General features: G+C 39.6%; 1 protein-coding gene across 1 annotated transcript; it reads right to left on the reverse strand.

Moving 5' to 3' along the window:
- Positions 1–1,556: 1,556 nt before the first annotated feature.
- DDX21 (DExD-box helicase 21) lies at positions 1,557–26,001 on the reverse strand. The gene is made up of 15 exons (XM_079900718.1): positions 25,820–26,001; positions 23,462–23,911; positions 22,219–22,294; positions 21,324–21,502; positions 19,414–19,531; positions 16,893–17,078; positions 14,792–14,937; positions 13,925–14,074; positions 13,382–13,543; positions 11,357–11,476; positions 10,121–10,194; positions 7,998–8,157; positions 7,076–7,210; positions 4,956–5,000; positions 1,557–4,388 (listed from the first exon to the last, which is right to left on the reverse strand). The coding sequence occupies exons 1-15, from the start codon at positions 25,904–25,906 to the stop codon at positions 4,119–4,121; spliced, it is 2,358 nt and encodes a 785-aa protein (XP_079756844.1). The 5' UTR covers positions 25,907–26,001; the 3' UTR covers positions 1,557–4,118.

The raw sequence follows: 26,001 nt of genomic DNA on the forward strand, positions 1-26,001 counted from the left end.
AGGAGCTTGTAAAGTGACAGATGGAGATGTCTCAGCAAAATTCAGAATGTGGCAGAATCTACAGAACAAATGGGGACTTCCCTGGCAGTCCAGTGGTTGGGACTCTGCCTTCCAATGCAGGGGTTGTGGGTTTGATCCCTGGTCGGGGACCTGGGATCCCACATACCACTGGGCCAAAAAACCAAAAACATGGAACAGAGGCAATGTTGTAACAAGTTCAATGAAGACTTTAAAAAATGGTCCACATCAAAAAAAAAAAAAAAACCCAAAAAACTATATATGCACTTATCTTTTTTTTAAAATTTTTTAAAAATAAATTTATTTTTTATTTTTGGCTGCATTGGGTCTTCGTTGCTGTGCACAGGCTTTCTCCGGTTGCGGTGAGCGGGGGCTACTCTTCATTGCGGTGGCTCCTCTTGTTGCGGAGCACGGGCTCTAGGTGTGCAGGCTTCAGTAGTTGCAGCACGCAGGCTCAGTAGTTGTGGCTCGCAGGCTCTAGAGCACAGGCTCAGTAGTTGTGGCGGATGGGCTTAGTTGCTCTGCGACATGTGGGATCTTCCCGGACCAGGGATCAAACCCATGTCCCCTGCATTGGGAGGCGGATTCTTAACCACTGAGCCACCAGGTAAGTCCCTGCACTTATCTTTTGACTCAGCTGTCCCACTCCTAGGAATCTACTCTGAAGATACCCCTCCAACAGTATGTAAATACATACATAACAAGGTTCCTCACTGCAGCAATGTTTGTAATTGAAAAATATTGGAAACAACCTATGTGCCCATACATAATAAGAAAATGGTTGAATAACTATAGTATACCCACACAGTGGAGTATGATGCAGTTGTAAAACAAAGAATAAGATTGCTATGAACTGATGTGATTTCCAGCATATACTGTTAAGAAAAAAAAGCTCAAAGAAGCATCTATAGGATGGCACCCTTCATGTTAATATCGTTTTGATAATTGTACTATGATTACGGAAAACATTAACACTGGTGGAAACAGTGTAGAGTATACACAAACTTTCTGTTCTATTTTTGCAACATTTATGTAAGTCTTAAAATTATTTCAAAATAAAATCTTTTCAAGAAATGCAAGTGACCAATAAATGTAAGATGTTAATCCTCGTTCAATTAAAAGACACAAATGAAAACGATGTATTAGTTTGCACCTAGCAAAGTGACAAAAGGAAGCCAACACCTAATGTTAGTGCTGTGGGGAAACAGGTTCTCTCCTAGGCTTTAGCGTAGGAACGTAAACTGGAACTGCTTTGGAGAGCAACTTGCATCAAAATTTAAAATACATTCACTTTGACCCTGCACTCCTACAAGTGACAATCAGACAAATACACAAAGATTACACAAAGACATTCATTTTAGGGTTGTTTATAATAATGAAAGATAAAATAACATGCTCATACTGTGAGATACTATGAGATGGCACAGTCATCAAAAGTGGCACAGGGACTTCCCTGGTGGTCCAGTGGTTAAGCCTCTGCATTTCCACTGCAGGGGGTGCCAGTTGGATCCCTGGTCTGATGCCTGGTCGGGGAACTTAAAAAAAAAAAAAAAAAAGGCACAGATCTGTACTTACAGTAAAGGATGCACATATGGAGGGAAAAGCAATTCACAAAACTGAAGGAATGATTCCAGTTTTGTAAACGAATTCCTGGAAGAGATGCTCACAAATATGTTGGATATGTGGTGACTTGCTTGTTTTTTCTATGTTTGGATTTTTATACCCATCACTTATTATGTTTAAAACAAAAATTTCAAGCTTCAATTTTAGGGAAAAAGTCACCAAAAACATAAATAGTAAATACTAACTTTATTGTGGCATAAAGCTGTATTTTTATACATTAACTCAATTTTACAGTAAAAACACTTTATGTATAACTGTAAAGAAACTGCTGCACAGATAGTTCCAACATAAAAATTGGTATTTTAAAAGTTCACTGAGTTGTTTGATACATAAATTGGAAAATATTTTCTCTGTAGAAAATAGTAAAAATGCTAACATTTCCCAAGCTAGCACAACAAGCCCATTTAAACCGTACAGTAGCTGAATTATACATTTATAAATATGGTTTGAATTCTGGGACCCAGGAGAAACTTTAGCTTCATTTACTAAAACAGCCATGTTGTCCTAAGTTGTGTAAAGTGAAATTCCCATTAATCTTCCCCCTTACTCTTGATTTATGCCTGATTATTTCTTCCTAAAGGACAGGTACACTGTTCTTTTAATCTACTTGATAAAGTAACCCATTCTTACCCAAACTTAAATGTTTTGGTTGTTATTTAAGTATGCTCAGCATCTCAGCAAAACCAGAATTTAATAAAACATGATCCACAAGGCACGAGTTGTTGGTCATCAAATACCTACCTCCCCATGACTCCCTCTGGCTTGATGGGAAACCACGAGAAGGTCAAGCGATAAAATTGTCAAGAGGATCAAGGAACAAATTGCCAAGCGAATTTGAGAACAGAGAAACATCCAGTCAGGATGCAAGGTCAGAAATGAAGTCCAAATAGAAAAAGGACGCTGCCTCAAGAATCAAGGAGTTGAGTTGGCTATCTGAGCCCCTTACTGCAAAGGTGACTAAGAACCAGTTGGATATAAAGACCCTGCCAGAGAAACCAGTGCCTAGAAAGATTTCAGTTGTTCAAAATAATTAAATGAAAACAAGACAGGCCATGTATTTGAACTCCTCCTGTCATAGTTTATTTCCTGAGATTCCCAGTACAGAATTTCTAGGAATTAAGGCAAGAAGACAATGTTACTCGTAAGCTCCTGCACAAGGTTTCCCAGAAAAATAATACTTGAGACCTCAGAGCAATATCGGGCCAGGGGCTATATTAAGTTCTTCAGTTCCCTCAAAGTAACAACTTAAAAATAACCATATAGAGTTTGTCTTAAAAGGAAGTCTCTAGGTAGCTGCAACCTATCAACAGAGTAGCAGCCGTCTAATAAAAAGAAAGAGATCCTATACGTGGCTATAGGAACTAGGCCTTGAGAAACTAAACTGGATCATTCTACCTAAAATTCCCAGCTTGCCTGTTAGAAGTTAAACTCTAGAAACATTAATGACTCATTAAGTTTTCACCATTAAAAGAATGCTTTATCCCACACCTTCACTTGTTCTTTTCTTTGCTCTCAATACACGTTTCCTTCTTGCATGTGGAATATATTTTCAGTGGGGTTTTTTTGACTCTTCAGCCATGCAAATCTCTGCCCCCTACTCCTCTAGTTCCTCCTTAGTAAATAATGTTAATCTTCCAATAGGAAGTGGACTATGTTATCATCAAGCACCATTTATCCTGTCTCCTTACTTATGAAGAAAGTTACTGGGCCATGCTATACACTTGGAATTCCTTAAAGATACTTGCTTTCTAGTAAAATACTTCTATATGTACATATATATTTTTTAAAAATCTGTGAAGAATTCACTGAAGCATGAATCACCTTATATTGAGAAGCTAATAATGTATCAAAATGCACATAACAATGGCTAATCTATATACTATCGCCTATCAAATGTATCACCACCTCCAAATCTAGAGCATATGCTGGCATAAACTGTGTTACATCCCAGCTGAGATTGAATCTTGCTTCAAAACATTGCTCAGTGTTAATTCTCAGAAGATACATTATAGGACCATAGGAGTAATTGTTAGACAAGTGGTTGAGGAATACCAATTACAGAACAAAGCCTTGAGTGCTCAAAGTGCTTCTCCAGAAACTGTTGCGTTCCCCCATGGTATTTAGGAAGGACACTATTAAGAGACACCTCTAAGTATAAAGACAGGTCAACTTCACAAGTATCAGCAGATACATGCTTGCTTCTATCTTATAATCTATAGACACTGCATTAGAATATGTACTGAATTCACACACCTTTTCCAAAGGAATACCCGAAACAGAAGTAGCAACAAAGTTATAAACGACAATGATCAGATGAAATAATTTAGATGAAGCCTGTCTCTCTTGAAGAGATGGGGACTGGGCAAGTGGTCAGGAAGGAAATACAATATGCTTTTAACTTTGTTATGAAAAATAATGTTCAGTTTCCTGTTGCTGAACATAGTTCTGTTTTTGCCACATAAATCCTCTACCTCAAATTACTGTCCGAATGCTTTACTAAAATTCCGCTTCTGGCCTTTGTTTTGGAATCTGTTACTTTTGTTGCCACCTCCTGATCGCTGTCCTCTGAAGCTTCTATTTCTTTCCCGCTGTCCCCTGAGACCTCGATTGCCTTCCCGCTGTCCCCTGAAGCTTCTGTTTCCTTCCCGCTGTCCCCTGAAGCTTCGATATCCTTCCCGTGGTCCTTCTAGCTCTGGTTGCTCTGTGGCCACAGAAAGCTGCCAGCGCCGTGAATCATGCCATTTTTCCTGTTGAGAGATGGTTTCGTTTTTACCTGCTCTGATTTTTACTGAATTTGGTTTAAAAAGGCATGAGAAAGATAACATTTTTTCCCTTTTTCTGAAGAAAAACTTGATTGATAACCTAAGTGCTTAAAAGATCACTGGTCAAAAATAAAATAAGTTTCACTATGAGATATACCCTCATCATTTATTCAATTCAATTACTACAGGATATCCACAGCTGTCAGGTAGTAAACATATAAATATACCACTTGCAAACACATTTCTCACAGCAGTACGGAATAAAGATATAGCAATGTCTATATAAACCTCGTGTAACATACACAGGGTTTGTGAAAAAAGCTGGATATTGTTCACAATGCTGTAGAAAGGAAAAAAGGAAAACAGGCAGGCTGAATAAGAAAAATATTAGTATAAAGAGGGTAGGAGAAAAAAAATACTAAAATATAATTCTTAGTTATTTTTAGTAAAGGGACTAGAGCTATTGTTTCCCGTTCTATTATTCTATATTTTAAATAATAAATATTTTACCGTTTAGATATGTTAACTTCAAAATCTAAGAGAAAAGAATACCTGTACTTCTGTTACTGATGCAGTAGGGATATCAAAGCAAACACCCTAGAAATCAAAACAAATGCCAGTTAATCCACACTTTGACAAGAATTATAAAATGCACCTTAAATGATACTCCAAAAGACCAGGTATTATGTAAAAGAAACAACCCAAACAAACCAGGTATCCATTTTAGATAAACTTTAGACCAAGCCCCAACACATAATACCTCCCCAAAGCACAATAATAAAAAGCCAGGGATATTAAAAAGAAGGACTCAAAACTACTTGGAACCGACTAGACATCATTCTTGGCTTTCACACTGTGCTAATCCTCACAGAGCTATTAGCTACATTTTATAGCTGAGGAAACAGAGGCTTGGAGAGGCTAACTCACTTGTCGAAGGCCCCGCAGCTGGTAAGAGCAGCTTTTAAAAATCTGGTCAGTATGGCTCTTAAATAATACCTATGGTTTAAGAACATTAAAATACACTGCCTTCCATCAGAAAGACTGAACTAGTGAGGATGACCTAACTAAAAGCAGAAAAATAAATGATCTTGTATTGTTTTCTATGTTTATAATTCAGCCGCCTATGAAAAGAGTTTAAAAATTAAATACTTTACAGGACACTAGCTTTGATAACAAGCAGTACCATCGTCACCAATGAAGTCCGCAATATCTGGTTGGGGAACTAAGATCCTGCAAGTTGCGGGGTGCAGACAAAAAATAAAAAATAAAAAAATCCTGTTTCTTGGCGTCCACAAAATAATCAAACTCCCCCCGCAACTGACACAGGCACTCCTCTCCCCTGGCTGTCTTTAATTACAACTTTGAGGAACATCCCTTCCACCCAACAATTTACCCAATTATAACCACAGGTAGCATCAGGTACTAATGCCATTTGTGGGAATCTTCATTCACATATTTACTAAGTACTCAATACCACGCACTCATTGCAGTACAGAGACGTCTAGAAAACAGTTTTGGCCCTTGACTCAGCCACCGTGTTCTTGAGGCTCTCAGTCAGTAAGCAAGCACAGCAAGGCAAAATTTACATGAATAAAGCTATGCCTTAAGAACTGTGAAGTATATGTAGAGGCCAGGGGAAGCTCCAAAAAGACTTAAGACCAAGTCATAAAGGATACCATGGAGATAAGAAATACTATATAAACAGTGGATTGAGCATAAGGATGAAAGAAAGCAAGATGTACTTGGCATTGTTGGGAGTGGAGGGCATTGGTGGTGAGGAGACAGATGAAGTTGGTAAGGAGGACAGAAGCCAGCTCGTGAAGAAGCTCCATGTGAAAGTTGGAACTTTACCCCATAGATTATGTGGAGTTGCTTAAGGAGGTGAAAAACATGGTCAGACAAGCAGTGAGTTGAAGATAAACCTGATATGGTTCACAAGCCAGTAGTTCTCCAAGTATAGTCCATGCACCCCTGGAACTCTGAGATTTTTTTTTTGGGGGGGGTCCACAAAGTCAAATTTTTTTTTTTTTGCAGTACACGGGCCTCTTCTGTCCTTTTCACTCTCATTAAGGGTAGAGAGGAGTTTACCAGACACTACATTACACATGATATTGCTCAGATGACTAACAGAAAATGATATTCTTACGCTTTATTAGAATTTCAGTCTTTATTTCTAATACTCTAAATATCAATAGATATAACCCATCTAAACAAAAGCTTTTTGCTATCCCCAACATTTGTTAAGAATGTAAAGAGGTCATAAGACCAAAATGTTTGAGAATTGCTGTGCTAGTCTATGCCATTAACTGAGAACAGGAGTCAGAAGAAAGAACACCAGGCTTGGAAGGCAAGATTTTAAATTCTGAATTCAATTTTGAGTAAGTTTGTATTAAGGTGCTTAATAAACCCAATCTGGGTGGAGATGTCAGGGAAGCAGCTGGATCTTCAAGTCTGGCACTTCATGCAGATGGTTCAGGTTAGAGATACACAGAGGGTAGCTGTCAATGACTAAGTGGTAACTGAGGGTCATGGATGACAATGCCCAGAGAAGACTATATACAGAGTGAAAACACGCAGCATCCCCATAGAACAGGGAGAAGCTACTGTGCAGTGTTTTATTGCCAGCATGAAGCTAACGAACCAAGGCAAAGTCACAAAAGCCCCAGCCTTACCTGCTTTCCTTTGAGAAAGACCATTCCCTTCACTTTGGAATCAATATCCTCACCCAGCTGCTCTTTAAGTTCTTTCCAAGCATAACTAATATTTGGCATTTCTATTGAGCACTGCAGGATCATGGTCACAAAACCCTATGGAAGAAAGGGGAACAAAATTAAAGTCTCAGAAACAAACGTAAGTGATAAGCACTTGTCCTCATGTTTCTGAAATATTTACAGGAAAGCTCTTCCTAAAAGCATACCCCTCCCACCCCACCATTTTAGTACAAGTAAAACTGGGGAACTCTGAATAAGATTGGTGGACTGCTAGCGTTGGTATCCAGACTGTGATAGTACACTTTTGCAAAATGTCACCACTGGGGGAAACTGGCAAAGTGTACAAGGAATCTCTCCGTATTAACTCTTAAAACTTTATGTGAACCTACAATTATCTCAAAGATTTCAACTTAAAAAAAAAAAAAGAAAAGCATCACCTTCTTAAGTTTCTAAGTATGCTGGCTAAATGTATCATATGCACTTATGTGTCCACATGATTGGGTTTTTTAGGATGAAAAAACTTGACATATAATTCACATACCATAAAATTTGCCATTTTAATGTATACAGTTCAGGGGTTTTTAGTATATTCACAAGATTTGCAATCATCACCACTATCTCAAATTCCAGAACATGTCATTATCCACCCCCCCCCCCAACAAATACAAAAACCCACATTCCCGTTAGCAGTCACTGTCATTCCCTCCTCTGAGGAGACACTGCAACCACTAATCTACTTTCTGTCCCTACAGATTTGTGTTTTTACATATATATCTCAACCTTCATGAAAAAGTTAAAACAACTGGAAGTTTCAATGGAACACTTTTGAATCCTGCTCAAACTCTAAATTGTGAAGTGTCAGGAATTTGACAGGGACCCTTACCACATCTGAGTTGATCAAGGAGCGCTGGTTGACTGACGTGGCACCTGAAATATGGGCCAGGGCTGCTGCCAGGGCTTCCACGGCTCCCTTCTCCTCGATCAGCTTCTCGGCTGACTGCTTGAAGTGAACAATCGCAGTGGGAGGCACAGAATCCAAAAGCCTGTGGTTTGAGAATATATTTGTTAGGAGAAAGGACAAAAGTGGACAGATTTCATTTTCAAGACAACATCATCTCAAGATAAATCAATATCTTTGAAACCAAATCTTGCATACGTCTAACATCATTTTGATGCAGTGTATAATACTTATTAGCATTTCTTTTGATCATGAATCCTCCCTGTCTATTTTTTAAATAAGCATCTCACATATTTATAATAGTAATTGTGGAAAGCACTCTAAAAATGTTGCTCAGACTCTGGTTCTGAAGCAGAGGATGTAGCTCGCCACCTGGAAACATTTGGAAAACAGTCGGAACCTTATTGGTCTCCATAATACCAACGTCACTCACCTCCCAGGAATACACTGCACAACCAGGGATGCTAAACAGCTAAATATCCTTGCAAATCAAAAAATGGGCAGAACACCTAAACAGACACTTCTCCAAAGAAGACATATGCATGGCCAATAGGCACATGAACAAATGCTCAACAATGCCAATTACTAGAGAAATGCAAATCAAAACTACAATGAGGTATCACCTCACAGTGGTCAGAAGGGCCATCATCGAAAAGTCTATATAAACAATAAATGCTGGGGAGGGTGTGGAGAAAAGGGAACCCTCCTACACTGTTCGTGGGAATGTAAATTGGTACAGCCACTGTGGAAAACAGTACAAAGGTTCCTTAAAAAACTAAAAATAGAAGTACCATGTGATAGTTCCCACTGCTGGGCATATATCTGGAGAAAACTCTAATTCAAAAAGATACACGTGGGCTTCCCTGGTGGCGCAGTGGTTGAGAGTCCACCTGCCGATGCAGGGGACACGGGTTCGTGCCCTGGTCCAGGAAGATCCCACATGCCATGGAGTGGCTGGGCCCGTGAGCCATGGCCACTGAGCCTGCGCGTCCGGAGCCTGTGCTCCGCAACGGGAGAGGGCACAACAGTGAGAGGCCCACGTACCGCAAAAAAAAAAAAAAAAAAAGATACACGCACCCTAACGTTCATAGCAGCACTACTGACAATAGCCAAGAATGGAAGCAACCTAAGTGTCCAGCAACAGATGACTGGATAAAGATGTGGTACATACATACAATGGAATTTTACTCAGCCATAAAAAAGAATGAAATATTGCCATTTGCAGCAACATGGACAGACCCAGAGATTATCATACAAATAAAGTAAGCAACACAAAAACAAATATATCACTTATATGTGGAATCTAAAAAGTAATGCAAATGAACCTATTTACAAAACAGAAATAGACACACAGACATAGAAAACAAACATGGTTACCAAAGGTGAAGGCTGGGGGTGGGGAGTGAGAGGTAGAAGGAATAAATTAGGAGTATGGAATTAACAGATACATACTACTATATATAAAATAAATAAACAACAAAGATTTGCTATATGGCACGGGGAACTATGTTCAATGTCTTGTAATAACCTGTAATGGAAAAGAAATCTGCAAAATTATACACACACACAAACACACACACAAAACTGAATCACTTTGCTATATACCTGAAACTAATACAATATTGTAAATCACTATAGTTCAATAAAAAATATTCTTCAACTTGTAAGACAATTGCACAAAATAAAGAATTTTCTTGCCCCCATGCCAGCAGCACCTCCAACGACACTCTTAATCTAATCCTCACCATCTAGATATTTACCATAACTTTTTCCTACACGATATATAAGGTACAGTTACTTAAAATGCCCAAGACAAACCAAACTACTAATAGTGGTTTCCTCTGGTGAACAGGATTGGGTAGGGATGAGTAGAAACAAGAGTTTTTGTTTTCTAAGCACAGCCTATTTTTTTAACAAGCAGATTATCAATTTTTAAAACAATGAATAAATAAAATAAATTTTAAAAGGCTAAATCTCATTACTACACAAAAACATGTAATAAATAGAGCAAGCACTAAAACAGACCATAGCAGTGGTAGGGAACATACCTGATGGCATCTTTGCTAGAAGCTTTTATTATCTCTGTTGCAGAAGGAACACCTATTCTCTTAAATTTAATTCCCTATAAGAAAATGAACGATAACTTAATGTACAATGAGGCCATCAACTGTTTCCATTGAGATTAGTATTCCCCCAATTTTTTAATATTTACCAAACATATTTGTTACATACTTAAAAGATAAACTTTTTATCTTAGAAAGGTTTTAAATTTATAGAAAAGTTGCAAAGATAGTATAGAGTTCTTGTCTACCTGCACCTGTTACTTTGTTATTACTTTGGTACATTTGTCACAGCTAAGAAACCAACATTGTTACATTACTATTAACTGAACCCCAGAGTTCATTCGAATTTCACTAGTTTTTCTACTAATATCCTTTTCCTATTGATATTCGACCCGGGACACCACATTACATTTAGTCAACATGTCTTCTTAGTCTTCTCTAATCTGTGGTAATTTGTCTTTCCTTGGTTTTCAAGACCTTGATAGTTTTAAGGTGTGCTCGTCAGGTATTCTGTAGAATGTCCCTCAATTCGTGAACATCAGTTTTTTACATCTTTAGACTGCGGTTATGGATTTGGGGGGAAGATGACTGGTTTCGTTGCATACCAGGGGCACCTGCTTATCACTGATGTTGACCATGATCCCCTGGCCAGGTAGTGTTCGCCTGCCTTCTGCCCTGGAAAGTCCTCCCCCCTGACCCTACTCCGCTCTTTGTAAGCAAGTCACTAAGTACCGTCCACTGACAGTGAAGCGGGGAGATTAAACTCTACTTCCCAGAGGAGGAAGTACCAGCATAAGAATTTCCTTACAAAATTCTTCTGTAAAAAAAATCAATGTCTTCTTTCCCATTTAAAAATTTATCCTTTTAACATATTCTCATCTTTTTGGTTTTCAAGCAATTCCTATAACCCCCTAAATCTACACTTAAGTATTTCTTGTGCGTTCACAGTGTATCTGAAAACTGAAAACCACCTCTCAAACATAAAAAAGACCTCTTGTCATTATAAATATGAAGACAAAACCACTGTTTTCAAATGCAAAGTATTCAAAATGGGCTGTATATCATAGGACAACATATAAAACACATATCTAACAACAATCTTTCAGTCATGGCCATGTGCTAGAAATAAAAATTTCAAGTTAATAAAAACTGAATAAAGAGACCAAAGACTGACTTTAAAACTCAACGTTTGCTGAGTGAAGGCTTAGAAAATAGTTTTACCGCTTTTTGCTCCACTTGGGCTAACTGATATTCTTCCTTGTGCTGATAAAAGCAGACGCAAATCCCAGTCCTTCCAGCTCTACCTGTTCGTCCAGAACGATGAATGTAGGACTCCACATCCTATTGAAGTAAAATACGTCAGTGACAGCGAACAACAAAGAGAGACATAGACCTGAGTAGCCTAGGCAGAGGCAAGTGTGGTGGTTATAGACCGGGGTTGGGGGAGGCTCCCAAGCACTTTAATTTAAAGAACTGTAGGGGCTTCCCTGGTGGTGCAGTGTTTAAGAATCCGCCTGCCAATGCAGGGGACACGGGTTCGAGCTCTGGTCCGGGAACATCCCACATGCCACGGAGCAACTAAGCCCGTGCGCCACAACTACTAAGCCTGCGCTCTAGAGCCCACAAGCCACAACTACTGAGCCCACATGCCACAACGACTGAAGTCCATGCACCTAGAGCCTGTGCTCCACAACATGAGAAACCACCACAATGAGCAACCTGCACACCGCAAGGAAGAGTAGCTCCCGCTCGCCGCAACTAGAGAAAAGCCTGTGCGCAGCAACGAAGACCCAACGCAGCCAAAAATAAAATTAATTTATTTATTAAAGAACTATAAAAACATTTTAAAAACCTCTAGAAGAATGGTCCTTATCCTGTGGGTAAATCTGCAAAAAGCATTATCTAAATAGTACTGTCCAACAGAACCATATATGTAATTTTAATAGGCAACTTTCTAGTAATCACACTAAAAAGTTAAAAAAAGTTAACTTTATTATTATTTAACCCAATATATCCAAAAGTTTATCATTTCAGTATGCTATCTCTACAAAACAAGTTATCAATGAAATATTATACGTTCTTTTTCCACAAGTCTTCAAAATCCACTGTGCATAATAGAAAGTTTGAAATTTTTAGAACTCCACTGTATATTTTATACTTACAGCACACACGTCAATTCAGACGAGCTTCCTTTCAAGTGCTGAAGAGTCCCATGTGGCTGTGGCCACCATACTGGACAGCACAGGTACACAGGCTATTTAAACAAGTCGATGGCACACACGTACGGGACTTTCTTTACAAGAAACAGTGGCTTCGCAGTAATGTGTTTTTCCATCACTGTGAACATTAATCCTGAGGGATTTGCCAAATTTGGGGGTAATAGCATCTTCACGCTTGAAGTGATGGGAACAAGTTCCTTCAGACTAACTTATATGTAAGTGAAGCATTGTCCACACCATATAAACTATGCTTCAGGGCTCTCTTTGGGCAGTTCCTATCATATACAAACCCAAGCAGTTTTAACTACAGAGGCTGTTAACTACAGGCCTCTTCTCCCTTCTCTGTCCTCTAGCTCACAAGTTTATCTACCCTACCACCACCCCATCTAAGTCTTATCTATCTTCAAAGTCCAGTTCAAAATTGTACTACCCCCACCCATGCAGCCTTTCAGGACTCCCTCTGACTAGAAACTACCTTGCCAACCTCTGGCCACTCACCGCACTTCCCCTCAACTGTCAGTTCTGAGGAGGTTCATTCTATTTATTTATTTATTCAATTTATTTATTCATTCATTTATTTTATTTTTGGCTGCGTTGGGTCTCCGTTGCTGCGCAGGGTTTTCTCTAGTTGTGGCGAGTGGGGGCTACTCTTCACTGTGGTGTGCAGGCTTATTGCTGTGGCTTCTCTTGTTGCACAGCATGGGCTCCAGGCGCACAGGCTTCAGCAGTTGTGGCTCACGGGCTCCAGAGCACAGGCTCAGCAGTTGTGGCGCACGGGCCCAGTTGTTCCATGGCACATGGGATCCTCCCGGACCGGGGCTCGAACCCGTCTCCTGCATTGGCAGGCGGACTTTCAACCACCGTGCCACCAGGAAAGCCCCAAGAGGTTCATTTTAAAATCACCCTTAGCAACATAACACCCAAGAGAAAGCTATTACTAATCATGGGAAAGGAAGAGATACAACTTCCAATTTGTTTTAGCACCCAAAAGAAACAACAAAGTAAAATCTAAGTGTAAAACACTTACCTTTGGTGGAGAACTCTGTACAACCAGATCAACCTCGGGGATGTCTAACCCACGTGCAGCGACATTGGTTGCAACCAAAACTCCAAAATCACCATTTCTAAAACCCTTCAGGGTGATTTCCCTTTGCTTCTGTGGAATGTCTCCGTGTAATGACTGGGCATCCTGCCAAAGAAATAAGCTCATTTAAGAATACCAGATCCTACAATACAGGTACTTTTAAAATCACCAATTAGGCCTATAAAGACATTCATATTTTGGTGACATTTCTGCTGAAAATAATACAAAGGGGAAAACGTGCCTTACATGGACAAGCCTCAAATTTCCAACCCTTGGTCATGAAATCAACTGTATCCAACTATACTTACAAGATAAAGAACACCAAACATGAGTGATCAAACCTACTTTGTCAGGGTAACGCTGGGTTTGAGCTACCCTTTCTTCATCTGTGAGATGAGATGGGCAGATCAGATGAGCGCTAAGATGTATACTCTATTAATTGAAAGATGCTTTCTCCCTAAAAGGGAAGAGAGGGGATGGACCAACCTGCCTTATGGACACATTCTGTGACAACTCCTGGGCTTCTTTCTTGGTTTCACAGAAGATGATAGTGCGCCCTTGATAACCACTGTACACTCGGATCACGTCCCCAATAACTGCTGCCCTTTGAGTCCAGTGGCACTTGATAGCCAGATGCTTAGGAAAGAAGGAAAAAAAGATTATTTAGTAAAGCCTAGCTGGAATCTAAAATCACCTGCTCAACCCTAATGATACTAGAGGCAATTGTTTAAGCCTGACTAGAGCAAACTTCTGCCACCACTGTTTAGAGGAAAAAACTAAACCACTAAAGAAGAGAGCCCTTCCCCTTTCTCCAAAGAGCATCTGGCTTCTTTATCCATTTTCTGACCTAATACAGGTAATGTAGGAAAAGAAATACCATTCCCTAGATTGCTACAGGAAACCAAATAACTGACAGGAGAAAAGCCTCTGTGTTTTGTCCTTTCATCCACTTAAAAATGCAGTCAGTAGTCAGTTTCCGTACAGGTCTATTCCTTGGGTGCAACGAATTCATCTAGGTACCAGACCCTAAGATAAAAACAGCTTCAACATAAACACTAGGATTCTCTACTGCCCTCTAGTGTATAAACTCTAGGTGTAATGTCACTCTGCTTACTAATTCAGACAGATTTAGGTTCCAAAAGATTCTGCAATCAGGCCACCAGATGATGAAATTTAGAAAACACAGATACCATATACAATTCAAATAGAAATATAACTTCACATGGCTTTTGACATGGATTTAGTATTTATTTGGAAAAGAAGTTTGTTTTTGCCAGTCTTAATACTATCCAACAGGTAAAAAAAATTATATACAATTTATTACTAATGCCAGCAACTGAATGAATCATTTACCTCTACAGTTATTGCCGTTTTCTGGGTCTTTTTACCAATCAGGTCCACTTGTTCATATGTAGATTTCATGTATTTCTTAGCAACATTATAAACCCAATGAGGGCAAGTTGCAGAAAAAAGCAATGTTTGGGGATTGTCTTCTGAATCTTTGCGGGGGGGAAAAAAAAAAGTCAGTATGAATAAGTCAAACAAGCCTACACAGTATTTCACCTCACCCAATTCTTCCAGGGTTCGTCAGCATTCTACAGAAAACACCTGAGGCCAAGCGAGGCATCAAGGACACAAAAATGGAAGACACGGGCTTCCCTGGTGGCGCAGTGGTTAAGAATCCGCCTGCCAATGCAGGGGACATGGGTCAGATTCCTGGTCCGGGAAGATCCCACATGCCGCGGAGCAACCAAGCCCATGCACCACAACTACTGAGCCTGTGCTCTAGAGCCCACGAGCCACAACTACTGAGCCCACATGTCACAACTACTGAAGCCCGTGTGCCTAGAGCCCGTGCTCTACAAGAGAAGCCACTGCAATGAGAAGCCGCGAACCACAATGAAGAGTAGCCCCCGCTCGCCATAACTTGAGAAAGCCCACACACAGCAACGAAGACCCAACACAGCCAAAAATAAATAAATTAATTAAAAAAAAAAAGCGCAAAACAGGGAAGTACCCAATGGACAAAGAAATGCTGCCTAAATAATTTATGTAAAGGATCCTTGAAATACTCAGAGTACTTTCAAGTTGTTTTGCTTTCTAACCATTGGCCTATATGAACCACGAGGGAAATCTGTCCTTTATAATGAGACCTACTAAGTGGAAAACAATTAATCAAGCCCAGTAACCAACCAACTTAAATCACTAAATAAATAATCTATAATAAACACCGGAACAGATTTTCTATTCATCTATACTCCCTAGCATTTCCAGAACAGATTTTATAGTCATCTATACTCCCTAGCATTTCCTCAACACTTTACGGTTAGAATTCTAGTCTATTCATCCTTTGAGGTCAGGTACTAAAAATAGCTCCCCAACCCCAATTTTTTTTCGTTTGCTCTTAGAATACCATTGCATTTTCATATATTTCAAATGGCAGCGTAACTGACAGAACCCTTCTGGAGAGTAAGCTGACAAAGTATATTGAAGAACATGAACTATTTATACCTTTCAATTCAGTCATTTCAATTCTGGAAATCTATCTTTAAGAACTGATGCCAAATACTTATTTTTTTTTGTTTTTTTATAAATTTATTTTTTATTTCTATTTTTGGCTGCGTTGGGTCTTCGTTGCTGTGTGCGGGCTTCCTCTGGTTGCAGCGAGCAGGGGCTACTCTTCGTTGTGGCGTGCGGGCTTCTCATTGCAGTGGCTTCTCTTGTTGTGGAGCACGGGCTCTAGGTGCGCAGGCTTCAGTAGTTGTGGCACATGGGCTCAGTAGTTGTGGCATGCAAGCTCTAGAGCGCAGGATCAGTAGTTGTGGCGCACAGGTTTAGCTGCTCCACAGCATATGGGCTCTTCCTGAGCCAGGGCTCGAACCCATGTCCCCTGCATTGGCAGGTGGATTCTTAACCACTGCACCACCAGGGAAGCCCCCAAATACTGATGTTTGAAGAAAGCTGTCTACATAAAAATGTCTGCAAGCAGATTTATATTATGTAAAACTTAAAATATATAGATGGATTAAATCATGGCACAAACAGTTCAGAGTTTTATATGTACAGTAAGATTACAATTAACACACACATACACACAATACCACAAATCGGGAAGAAATAAACCAAAAGCAAAGTATACCAAGCTGGTTTCTTTTATTTTCCCTATTGTAATTATGTGCAATTGATGGGGAAAAAAAATTTTTTTTGGCTGCGCTGAGCGGCATATGGGATCTTAGTTCCCCGACCAGGGATCAAACCCATGTCCCCTGCATTGGAAGCACAGTCTTAACCACTGGACCACCAGGGGAGTCCCGGACATTTTTTTTAATTTAAGTTTTCCTGAATAAAATAAGCCACCTACCAACTTTCCTAAGGCTTCATTTAACTTTCAGGAGATAGTTAATCACCACCCTTCCTCCAATCCCTTATACCAGTTCTTGAATGTGGAGTTTACCTTTCTTGTATGCCACACATAAAATCTCTTCCACTTGATCAGCAAAGCCCATGTCCAACATCTGGTCAACTTCATCCAGGACAACATGCTTAAGTTTGGTGAGCTCTAGCTTGCCATTCTGCAGGTGGTCTTTGATACGACCTGGTGTCCCAACCAGGATATCAATCCCATTCCGCATGCGTTCAACTATAAGAACACCAATGATAAAATATTATGGATTTTTAATTCCTTTTATTAATCTGGGATACCAAATTAGATACATTTTTATTCTAAAATATTTATTAACTACATACAAGGTAATATGTTAACTACTGAAGATAAAGACGCTCGAGGCACTCCTTGACCTACTGGGGAAACATGTAAGAAGTGACAGTCCAGTGTATTACATGACAAAACAGAAAAATGCACCAATGGGGGATGGTAGCACCAGGAAAGAAATGATTTCCTTTGCTGGAGGAAGGTATCAAGATTTCACAAAGTGAAAATAAGAATCTTAAAAGAAATGAGAACTTTCTATAAGGTAAGCAGGTATAGGGAGAATGACAAGATAGAAGGGCAAATATTCCAAGAAGGTACAGAGATGTTCAGAAAAATGGAGTTCAATATAACTAGGATGAGATGGTAATGATGCAACTTTCTATTGGGTTACTACTGCAGTAAAGAAGCCTACTGCTAGGGAGGATTCCTGGACTGAATGTCAATATTATGACATAGTGTGAGTGTGTTTCGTGTTTGGTAATTGCAATCACTGTTGCTTTTGTTGTGGTCACATTTACAATGCTTGGTGTCAGTTTATTTATCTCTTGTAAAAATAAAATACTGTGTGTGTGTGTGTGTGTGTGTGTGTGTGTGTGTGTGTGTGTGTGAGAGAGAGAGAGTTGTGAGCAAATTAAAAAAGTTTGTTTGTATAAGGATTACGATTTAAGTATAAATTAGAACAATTTAAATCAGGGGACCTAATTACTGCTCCTTACCATAAAAAGAAATGAAATCGGTTAAAAGTTAAAAAGAAATTATTGTTTCCAGACCTATGTAGTATATGGAGCAGAAAGAACAAATGGAATAGTAACTTTATATATTATTATAAAACCTAAGAATAAAAAGGAAATAGCCTGTTCACCACATACTGGATTTAACGAGAAAAGGCAAGAATAAAGCAAGTAATACTTTGACGCACCATGAGCTACATTTTTAAATAATATACACGTTTTTATAATAAAAGTTTTTTATAAAAAAAAAAAAAGAGATCTACTGCTAGGCACTCTACTTACCCAGTTTCATCCTCACAACACCACTGCAGGGTGAGTTTAGCAACCCTACTTTATACATAAACAAACTAAAGTACAAAAAAATCAAGCAACTTGAACTGAAAAATCAGTTACTCTGTGAGCAGAGTTTAGATTCACACCCAGGCCGTCCTGATGCCAAAGCCTATGTTAGTTCCACCAAAGCTGAAAAGAGACAATCACAAGCCTTCTGTGCCAATATTAAGACTTCTACTTTTATCTTTTCATATTATTTTTTATTTTATATTGGAGTATAGTTGATTTACAATGTTGTTTTAGTATCAGGTATACAGCAAAGTGATTCAGTTATACATATACATATATCTATTCTTTTTCAGATTCTTTTCCCATGTAGGTTATTATAGAGTATTGAGTAGAGTTCCCTGTGCTATATAGTAGGTCCTTGTTGATTATCTATTTTATATATAGTAGTGTGGACATGTTAATCCCAATCTCCTGATTTATTCACCCCCCTACCCTTCCCCTTTGGAAACCATAAGTTTGTTTTCTATGTCTGGGAGTATGTTTCTGTTTTGTAAATAAGTTCATTTGTATCATTTTTTAAGATTCCATATATAAGTGATATCATGTGATATTTGTCTTTGTCTGTCTTACTTCACTTAGTACGATAAACTCTAGTTGCATCCATGTTGCTGCAAACGGCATTCTTTCTTTTTTATGGCTGAGTAATATTCCACTGTATATATCCACATCTTCTTTACCCATTTATCTGTCCAATGCTAAGACTTCTAAAATGCTTAAATCCCTTCCCAAATTACATATCTAATCTACAAAATAAAGCTTCAAGGTCTTGAACTGGGAAGTAATGGAATACTACAGCAGAGCCTACAAGATTTGGCCCTCAGGACCAGAAAAAAGAAAGCCTGTCTACAGTAAAAAGAGGCAGAGACCCAAGGTCCCTGACAGGTAAAAATAACCTTGAATTCTGACTTTCTAGTTCCTAGACTCTGTCCTCTTGGGCTCAGCAAAGTACCACTGCAGCCTTTAGATAAATACAGATAAATAATACAAAAGTCCTAAGAACCACATACAGGATTTGATACATCATCATGCAGGACCATGTGCCTGACCATCTTTACACAATAATGACAAAAGAAAACCACCATAAATGACTAGATCAGGTAGGTAAAGCCAGACGTCAAGGTCAGAAGAAATCCAATCAGGGCACCCAACAGGAGATGGCATTTTCCTTCCCTCACATTGGATTTACTTACTTTGTCCTCCGTAGGGAGTTCCACCATAAAAACAAGCCACTGCCAGTTTTTTTGTGATGTCACTGAAATCTCTGCTTACTTGACCTGCCAACTCCCTTGTGGGTGTAAGAACCAGTACCTGAAAAGGAAAAACTAATAATGGAATCCAAAGTATTATGCAGTATTTGTTTCTTAACAAATCTGGAATGCACCAGGAGGTTCAACTTATCCTAATAATTATTTTCAAAACATCTATTATGTGCGTTGCAATACACTGTGGTGTGGGAGAATAGTAAATATAATATGGTTTCTGACAAATCTACCCACTAGAAAAGCTTGTGATCTTACCAATCAAAAGAGAAACAGGTACTCAAATTTATGGTGCTCTAGGATGGTTGCACACAGCAAGCTGGAGGAATTGGGATAAGTTTCATGGAGCTACTAGTACTTAAGGAACAGCATTCCAGGAAAAGAACAACTTGAGCAAGGAGTAATACTGCTGATGATAATATCAGCTAATATTTGAGCTTTTATTATGTGTCAGGAGCTACTAAATGCTTAATATGCATTATTTTTATTTCTCACAATGAAGTTACCTACAACTACACTGTACAATTGTATTATAATATCTACAATAACATACAACAGATCTCTAAAACCAAAAGGCGAGCCTGGATTTAAATTCAGGTAGCCACGCTACAAAACCTAGAGTCTGAACCTCTGCACTACACTGAATCTGAAGTAGAATGGAAGTCAGAAGAGTAAGGCAGGGCCAACGTGGTGAGGGGCTTTGAATCCTACAGCAGTTAACAGGACACACGACACAACCACTACAGGTCCTCAAATAGGCTAACAGCATGAAACAAGTATGATTTAAGAACAACTTTGTAGGGGCTTCCCTGGTGGCACAGAGGTTAAGAATCCGCCTGCCAATGCAGGGGACACGGGCTCGAGTCCTGGTCCGGGAAGATCCCACATGCCACGGAGGAACTAAGCCCGTGCGCCACAACAACCAAGCCTGCGTTCTAGAGCCCGCGAGCCACAACTACCGAGCCCGCATGCCACAACTACTGAAGCCTGCGTGTCTGGAGCCCGTGCTCCGCAACAAGAGAAGCCACCGAAATGAGAAGCCCACGCACCACAACGAAGAGTAGCCCCTGCTCACTGCAACTAAAGAAAGCCCGCGTGCAGCCACGAAGACCCAACGCAGCCAAAAAACAAAAAATAAGTAAAAATAAATAATAAAAAAAAAAACTTAGTATAACCATCCAACAGATATTTACTGAACATCCACTATGTGTCAGGCACTATTCCAGGTGCTAGAATAATTCGTTTGTTTACTGCTGTTGTAACTGTAGATTAATACAACAGTAAACAAATCAATTAATTAGGAGGGAGCATGGACACTGGAAAGCCAATAAATGAGATGAGACCAGAAAGTTAGGTGAAAGAACCCAAAGCCAAGGTGACAACACAGGCATTTCAATGAGGTTAAGGTTTGTCAAACGCCAGCTTCTCCAGAAATGAGCTCAATGAGCACCATCCTGATCACAGGGCCTGGCCTCTTCACCTCTGATACCCCTCCTATTCAGGCATCTCTATTAAAAATGCTTTCTCCATTTTAGGCAAAACCTGACCAAACCTGTGAGCCCCAGGGACATCTAAGAGTCTGAAAGAAATATGCGAGCTTTAATAATACCGGTGATCACAACCATGGGGGCAGATTACAATATTTAAATATATAAGGTTTGTAGTCAACAGTCTTAAAAGAATTATCCTGGTTTACCTTCAGATAAAGATCTCCAATAAATACCAGAGAAAGGCCTTAAGGAGAACCCAATAAAAAACAACAGGGTATGTAAATGATGCTCAAGCAATGTCTCTTCCTGTGCAGACTTGGAACCCCTAAGGACTGCATTAAAGATACTTACCTGAGGGGCACGGCCTCTCTTCCGGTCTTGCAGTTCTCCCTGAAGTTTCTCAACCAAAGGGATAGCAAAGGAGAATGTCTTCCCAGTTCCTGTCCGTGCCTGTGCAATCAAGTCCTTCCCACTATAGACGTGGTGAAACGTCTTTGCTTGTATAGGAAACAGGAAGGTCACCCCACGGGCTGTGAACACATGAACCATGTTATTTGACACTGCAGTTCTTAAAAGTCCCAGCCATACTGGAGAATGAAAGCATAGCCATGCTTCTGGTCCTGCAGAATTATGGAATTCTACATTCTGGTCACATCTACAAAGTCAAGTTCAAATATATTCTGGCAAGAATCTGCTTGAATAAAAGATATCAATAAATTTTAAAGCACCAAATTATAGTAAATACTTATCTTAAGAGATTAAGCCCTTGTCACAAAATCTCATCCAAAGGCCAGTATAAGCCTGAAAATCAGGTGTTTTGCTGTCTGACTGCCACACCTGATTCAGAAAACACCTAAGTTGGGCATCTGTGACTTCCTACCTGGTTCACAGGCACTATGCTGAGTTCTGAGTCAGGCTGGTATCATTAACCTAGAGATGCCTCAAGAAGTGGAAGAAGGTAAAAAAGAAAATACCAACATGGTATCCATTGTTTACTTTCACCAGCACGATCAGTCATTACACTTCTGAATATATATATTGTATTGAATAAATTTTAATCACTCGTTTAAGAGGTAGCAAAGGCCATCACTAGTTTAGTCCTATACCAAATATACAGATCTACTTCATTATATGGTCGCCTATATCATCCTCCAATAAGAACATGTGCCGGTTCATCTCAACAGAAACAGTGGAGTGCTTCCAAATAATATGTTCTAACATTATTCAATATTTCCAAGAACATTACCTTTGAGAAGTTTAATAGTTTCTTCAGATATGGGAAAATTAGAGAAAGCTCCTTCTTTTTGCTCCACAGTTATTTCCTGTCAAGTAAAGGGCCACAGAAAGAAATCAATAACTTTACCCTACAAGCTAAATACAGAAAGCCTTCTGAGAAAAACTATTCCAAAACATCTCTTCTAAATCAACTAAAAAGACACAAAAACTTTGGTAGGTAAATCAAGATTTGAAATGGAAATAGATCATAGTAATAGGTAAAACTCTAACAAAAGAAAAGTTTGTAGCAAATATATACAGCACATATATACCATGTGTAGCTAGTGAAAGCAGATTCAGTCTCGACTAAGAACTTTTCCACAATCATTCCAAATGAATAATACACTGTTGAACAGGTTATTAACCCCTTCTCATAGCAACATCTTTCATATATACATCCACAGAAAGTAAGGAACAAACATTTATGACAAAATGATCACATTGGCACTATTTGATTATAAACAATCTGAATGCCCAACAAAAGAATAATTAAGTGAATTTCTAAACATTTATATGATGTATTATGTAACCATTTAAAATATTTAATATTTAAAAGTGGGAAAAATGCCTATATAAAAATATAGGCAAGATAGGAAAAGGCAAACTACAATATTGCATATAGTACAATCATAATCAGATTTTTAAAAAGCTGTATATATTTTTTATAATCAGGAAAAATTTTTAAATGCTGATCATGACCTACAGCAAAGAGAAAATTATTAGATTTAGGATTTTTCTTTGATGACTGAGTTTCTGAAAGATAGCAGTATTAGCTTCCAAAGGGACATTTAAGTATCTTATTCAACTCAAGTTAGTTTATGGCCTATACAAAAAGACTTATGCAATCAAGCAAACACCTTTTCAGTGGTTCCACTTAATCATGATTTATTAGGTGAAACCCCTCAGAGGGAAACTGGAGCATATTTGCATAACCAGATCCCTCCTGTTGATTTCTGACTTGCAAATAAGCAGACCATGTGTGGAGAGAAGACTTTCTCAAAACTTAAACAGATCTGCTCAGTTGCAAAGGAGGCATTCTAACACTGCAGTTTTTAAGATGAAGTCTCACCCTGCAGCTCAAGGGACACCCCCCCCATGAAGTGCTGACACATCAAATTTCCTCCCATTATTAAATAATTCATTTAATAATTATGTACTTATTTACCTGAAATAACATCGAAAGATACATTCTACATATTAAAATGCCACTTTACCTGCTCTAACTCACTGTTACTTTCTTCACTGGCAGCTTCCTTGGAGTCGGAGTCAGGTCCAGAATGAGGGAATCCATTCTTCAGGTTGGGGCTTTTCTCTCCAATTTCTCCATTCATTTCTTTTTCTTTCTTCATCTTCTTGGACTTAGGCGCACCCAAGTCATTCTCAGAAGGCTCCTCATTTTTTATTAGTTTTTTGGTTTTAGGAGAAACAACTGTCTTTTCACAGGGCTCCTTTGATTTTTTCGCACTTTTGGTCTTAGGAGAAATAATGTCATCTTGAGATGGCTCCTCTTTCTTTTTTGCCTTTTTGGATTTAGGAGAACTCATGTCAGCCTCAAAAGGCCCTGCTTTCTTTTTAACCTTTTTAGCTTTGGGAGAAATCGTTTCGTCCTTTTCTTCTGCTGCCTCTTCAGTCTTATTAGATTTTGGCTTCTCTTTTTTACCTTTCTAAAAAATTAATAAAGACAATACAAACAATGAACAAAACATTGATACATTTGTATAATATATCGATTCTGCATTAATTCAAGATCACATAATTATGAAGAATACAATTTGGGGGCATTTTCAACATGTGTACTTTCATCTTGAAATAAGGCAAAAATCAAACGGTATGTTTTTTAATACCATTTCTTGGCTATATGGAAAGAAGAATATATCAATAACTTCATTAGCTTGGAAAAAAACGCGCTTCTTGGTAATTATTCAATTCATGGTGGTCGAACTAGTTGTAAAGTCAATTTTTCATATGGGACTTGGAGTGGCTCATGGGATGCTCCAACATATTGTAAACTACACACACTATATAGGAAGTGATCAAGAACAATTTAACTTAATTCTGGTAGAGTAATAAGACCATGTATACCCACAGACGGATGGTGTTAAGCAGATTTCTTTCTCTGCTAGAATTCCTCTACAAGTAAGACAGGAATTCATAGTATCTGCCTTGTTAATCTCACAAACGCACATAAATTTACATAAAGACATGTTATGAACCAAAAAGTTATAAAAACCCACAGTCTATCACCCCATGTGTAAAAAAGGTGTACCTAATTTACAGGGAAAAACAAAGAGCACAAGTTACAAGAAAACGGAATGGGTGAAACCTCAGAACCAAACCAGATTACAGCTCCTACTTGAAATGTCTGACCCTCTCCAATTTTTCGTATTTCTGAAAACTTAGTATTACTGAAAACGTGTTTTACCCTCTGTTAAGACCTCTGTGGCAGAGCCTCAGGCCAATTCCTGAAGTATGGGGACTGTTACATTGAGCTACTATTACTGTCTGCCTCCATGAAACTTCAGGCCTGGCCTCTGCTCTTAAATCATGGATGAACGATAATCTCTCCCATATGACCCATCCTTCAGACATCTGAAAACCAATCTGGTCCACCCCATCCCAAGACTTCAATTCTTTCATCCCTTGGTTCCACCAATCAGTGGATTTCCAATCCCGGTGGTCTTTGGAATACAATGGAGTTTGTTGGTCATGTCCCTTCTAATTTCAGCATCTCACAACAGGACACGCTGACTAATGCAAGGCAGGTAAAACCAAGACCACTTCCTCCCCACCTGTGGGGACAAGTCTGAGCTACCTCGGCTTCCTACAACAGCAAAATATTCCTTGCCAGAAACAGCAAGGAATGAAAATTCTAAGTCACGTACAACACAAGTTCTGAGACAATCTTTGTTCTCACTGACCTTATCTCAGAACAGACTCAGTCACAAGTTAAATCGCTATCTAAGGAAGTAACATCAAGGAGGCAGACGGCTATCGAGGTAACTTAAGACTTCCGCACACTGGCGGCCTATATAAAAAATATGGTGCGCAGTTATCACCACAACATGTCTACATTTCCACGGGAAATATGGCCAATAAATCTTAAGAGCAATTGAACTACTTTATCGTCTAAGGGTCGCTTCCCAGAAAACTGTACTCCCACTACTAAGGTAAAAAAAATGTCACCACGGACGCCGCCCACGTGTGCGGATGGCTTTATGGTCTCGCCAGTTTAGTCGAAAGCCGGTAGGTCTGAGTCTGGGGCAAAACGTGGGGCCTAACCATGACCGTCCTACTCTGTGCACCGGGTGCGGGACGCCCAGACTCAGGGACCACGTGGGACACCCGGCCCGCTCTCCAGTTCCGATCCGCCCGGACCTCTGGGCAGCGCGCCCACCGCCCGCGGAGAGCACCGACCACCCCCGGACGCCCCTTGGCCGAAACTCACGCGGGTCACGGGACGAGCCGGGTTCGCGCGGCGCGCCACGCGCCCCCAGCCCGGGCCCCTCCTCTTAGCGGCCGTCCCCCCACTCCGTGTCCTGTCTTGCCCCAAGTCTCTCGGCCCCCGGCGGTACCTTCTCATTTCGCTTTCGCGGCATCTCCACTTTCGCCATGGCCGTGTCCGACTCCAAATCCGCTTCACTAAGAAGTTTCCCCGGCATCACTCAGGACAAGCAGAACAGGCCGACCGCTTTCGTCTACCGCGTGGAAAGGAAGAAAATGCCCAGCGTTCTCTTTAGCCCACCCAGCTTTCGTC

Source organism: Stenella coeruleoalba, assembly GCF_951394435.1.
Source record: "Stenella coeruleoalba genome assembly, chromosome: 16".
NCBI classification, from domain to species: domain Eukaryota; kingdom Metazoa; phylum Chordata; class Mammalia; order Artiodactyla; family Delphinidae; genus Stenella; species Stenella coeruleoalba.

Excerpts from the sequence above, each read along its gene's own strand:
- DDX21 (XM_079900718.1), bottom strand. The coding sequence starts at position 25,906 with ATGCCGGGGAAACTTCTTAGTGAAGCGGATTTGGAGTCGGACACGGCC. Across the intron at positions 17,079-19,413 it reads AACTCCCTACGGAGGACAAA|TTGAACGCATGCGGAATGGG; the intron begins GTAAGTAAATCC and ends GTGTTCTTATAG. Across the intron at positions 7,211-7,997 it reads CCTTGATCAACTCAGATGTG|GGTTTTGTGACCATGATCCT; the intron begins GTAAGGGTCCCT and ends TTTCTTCCATAG.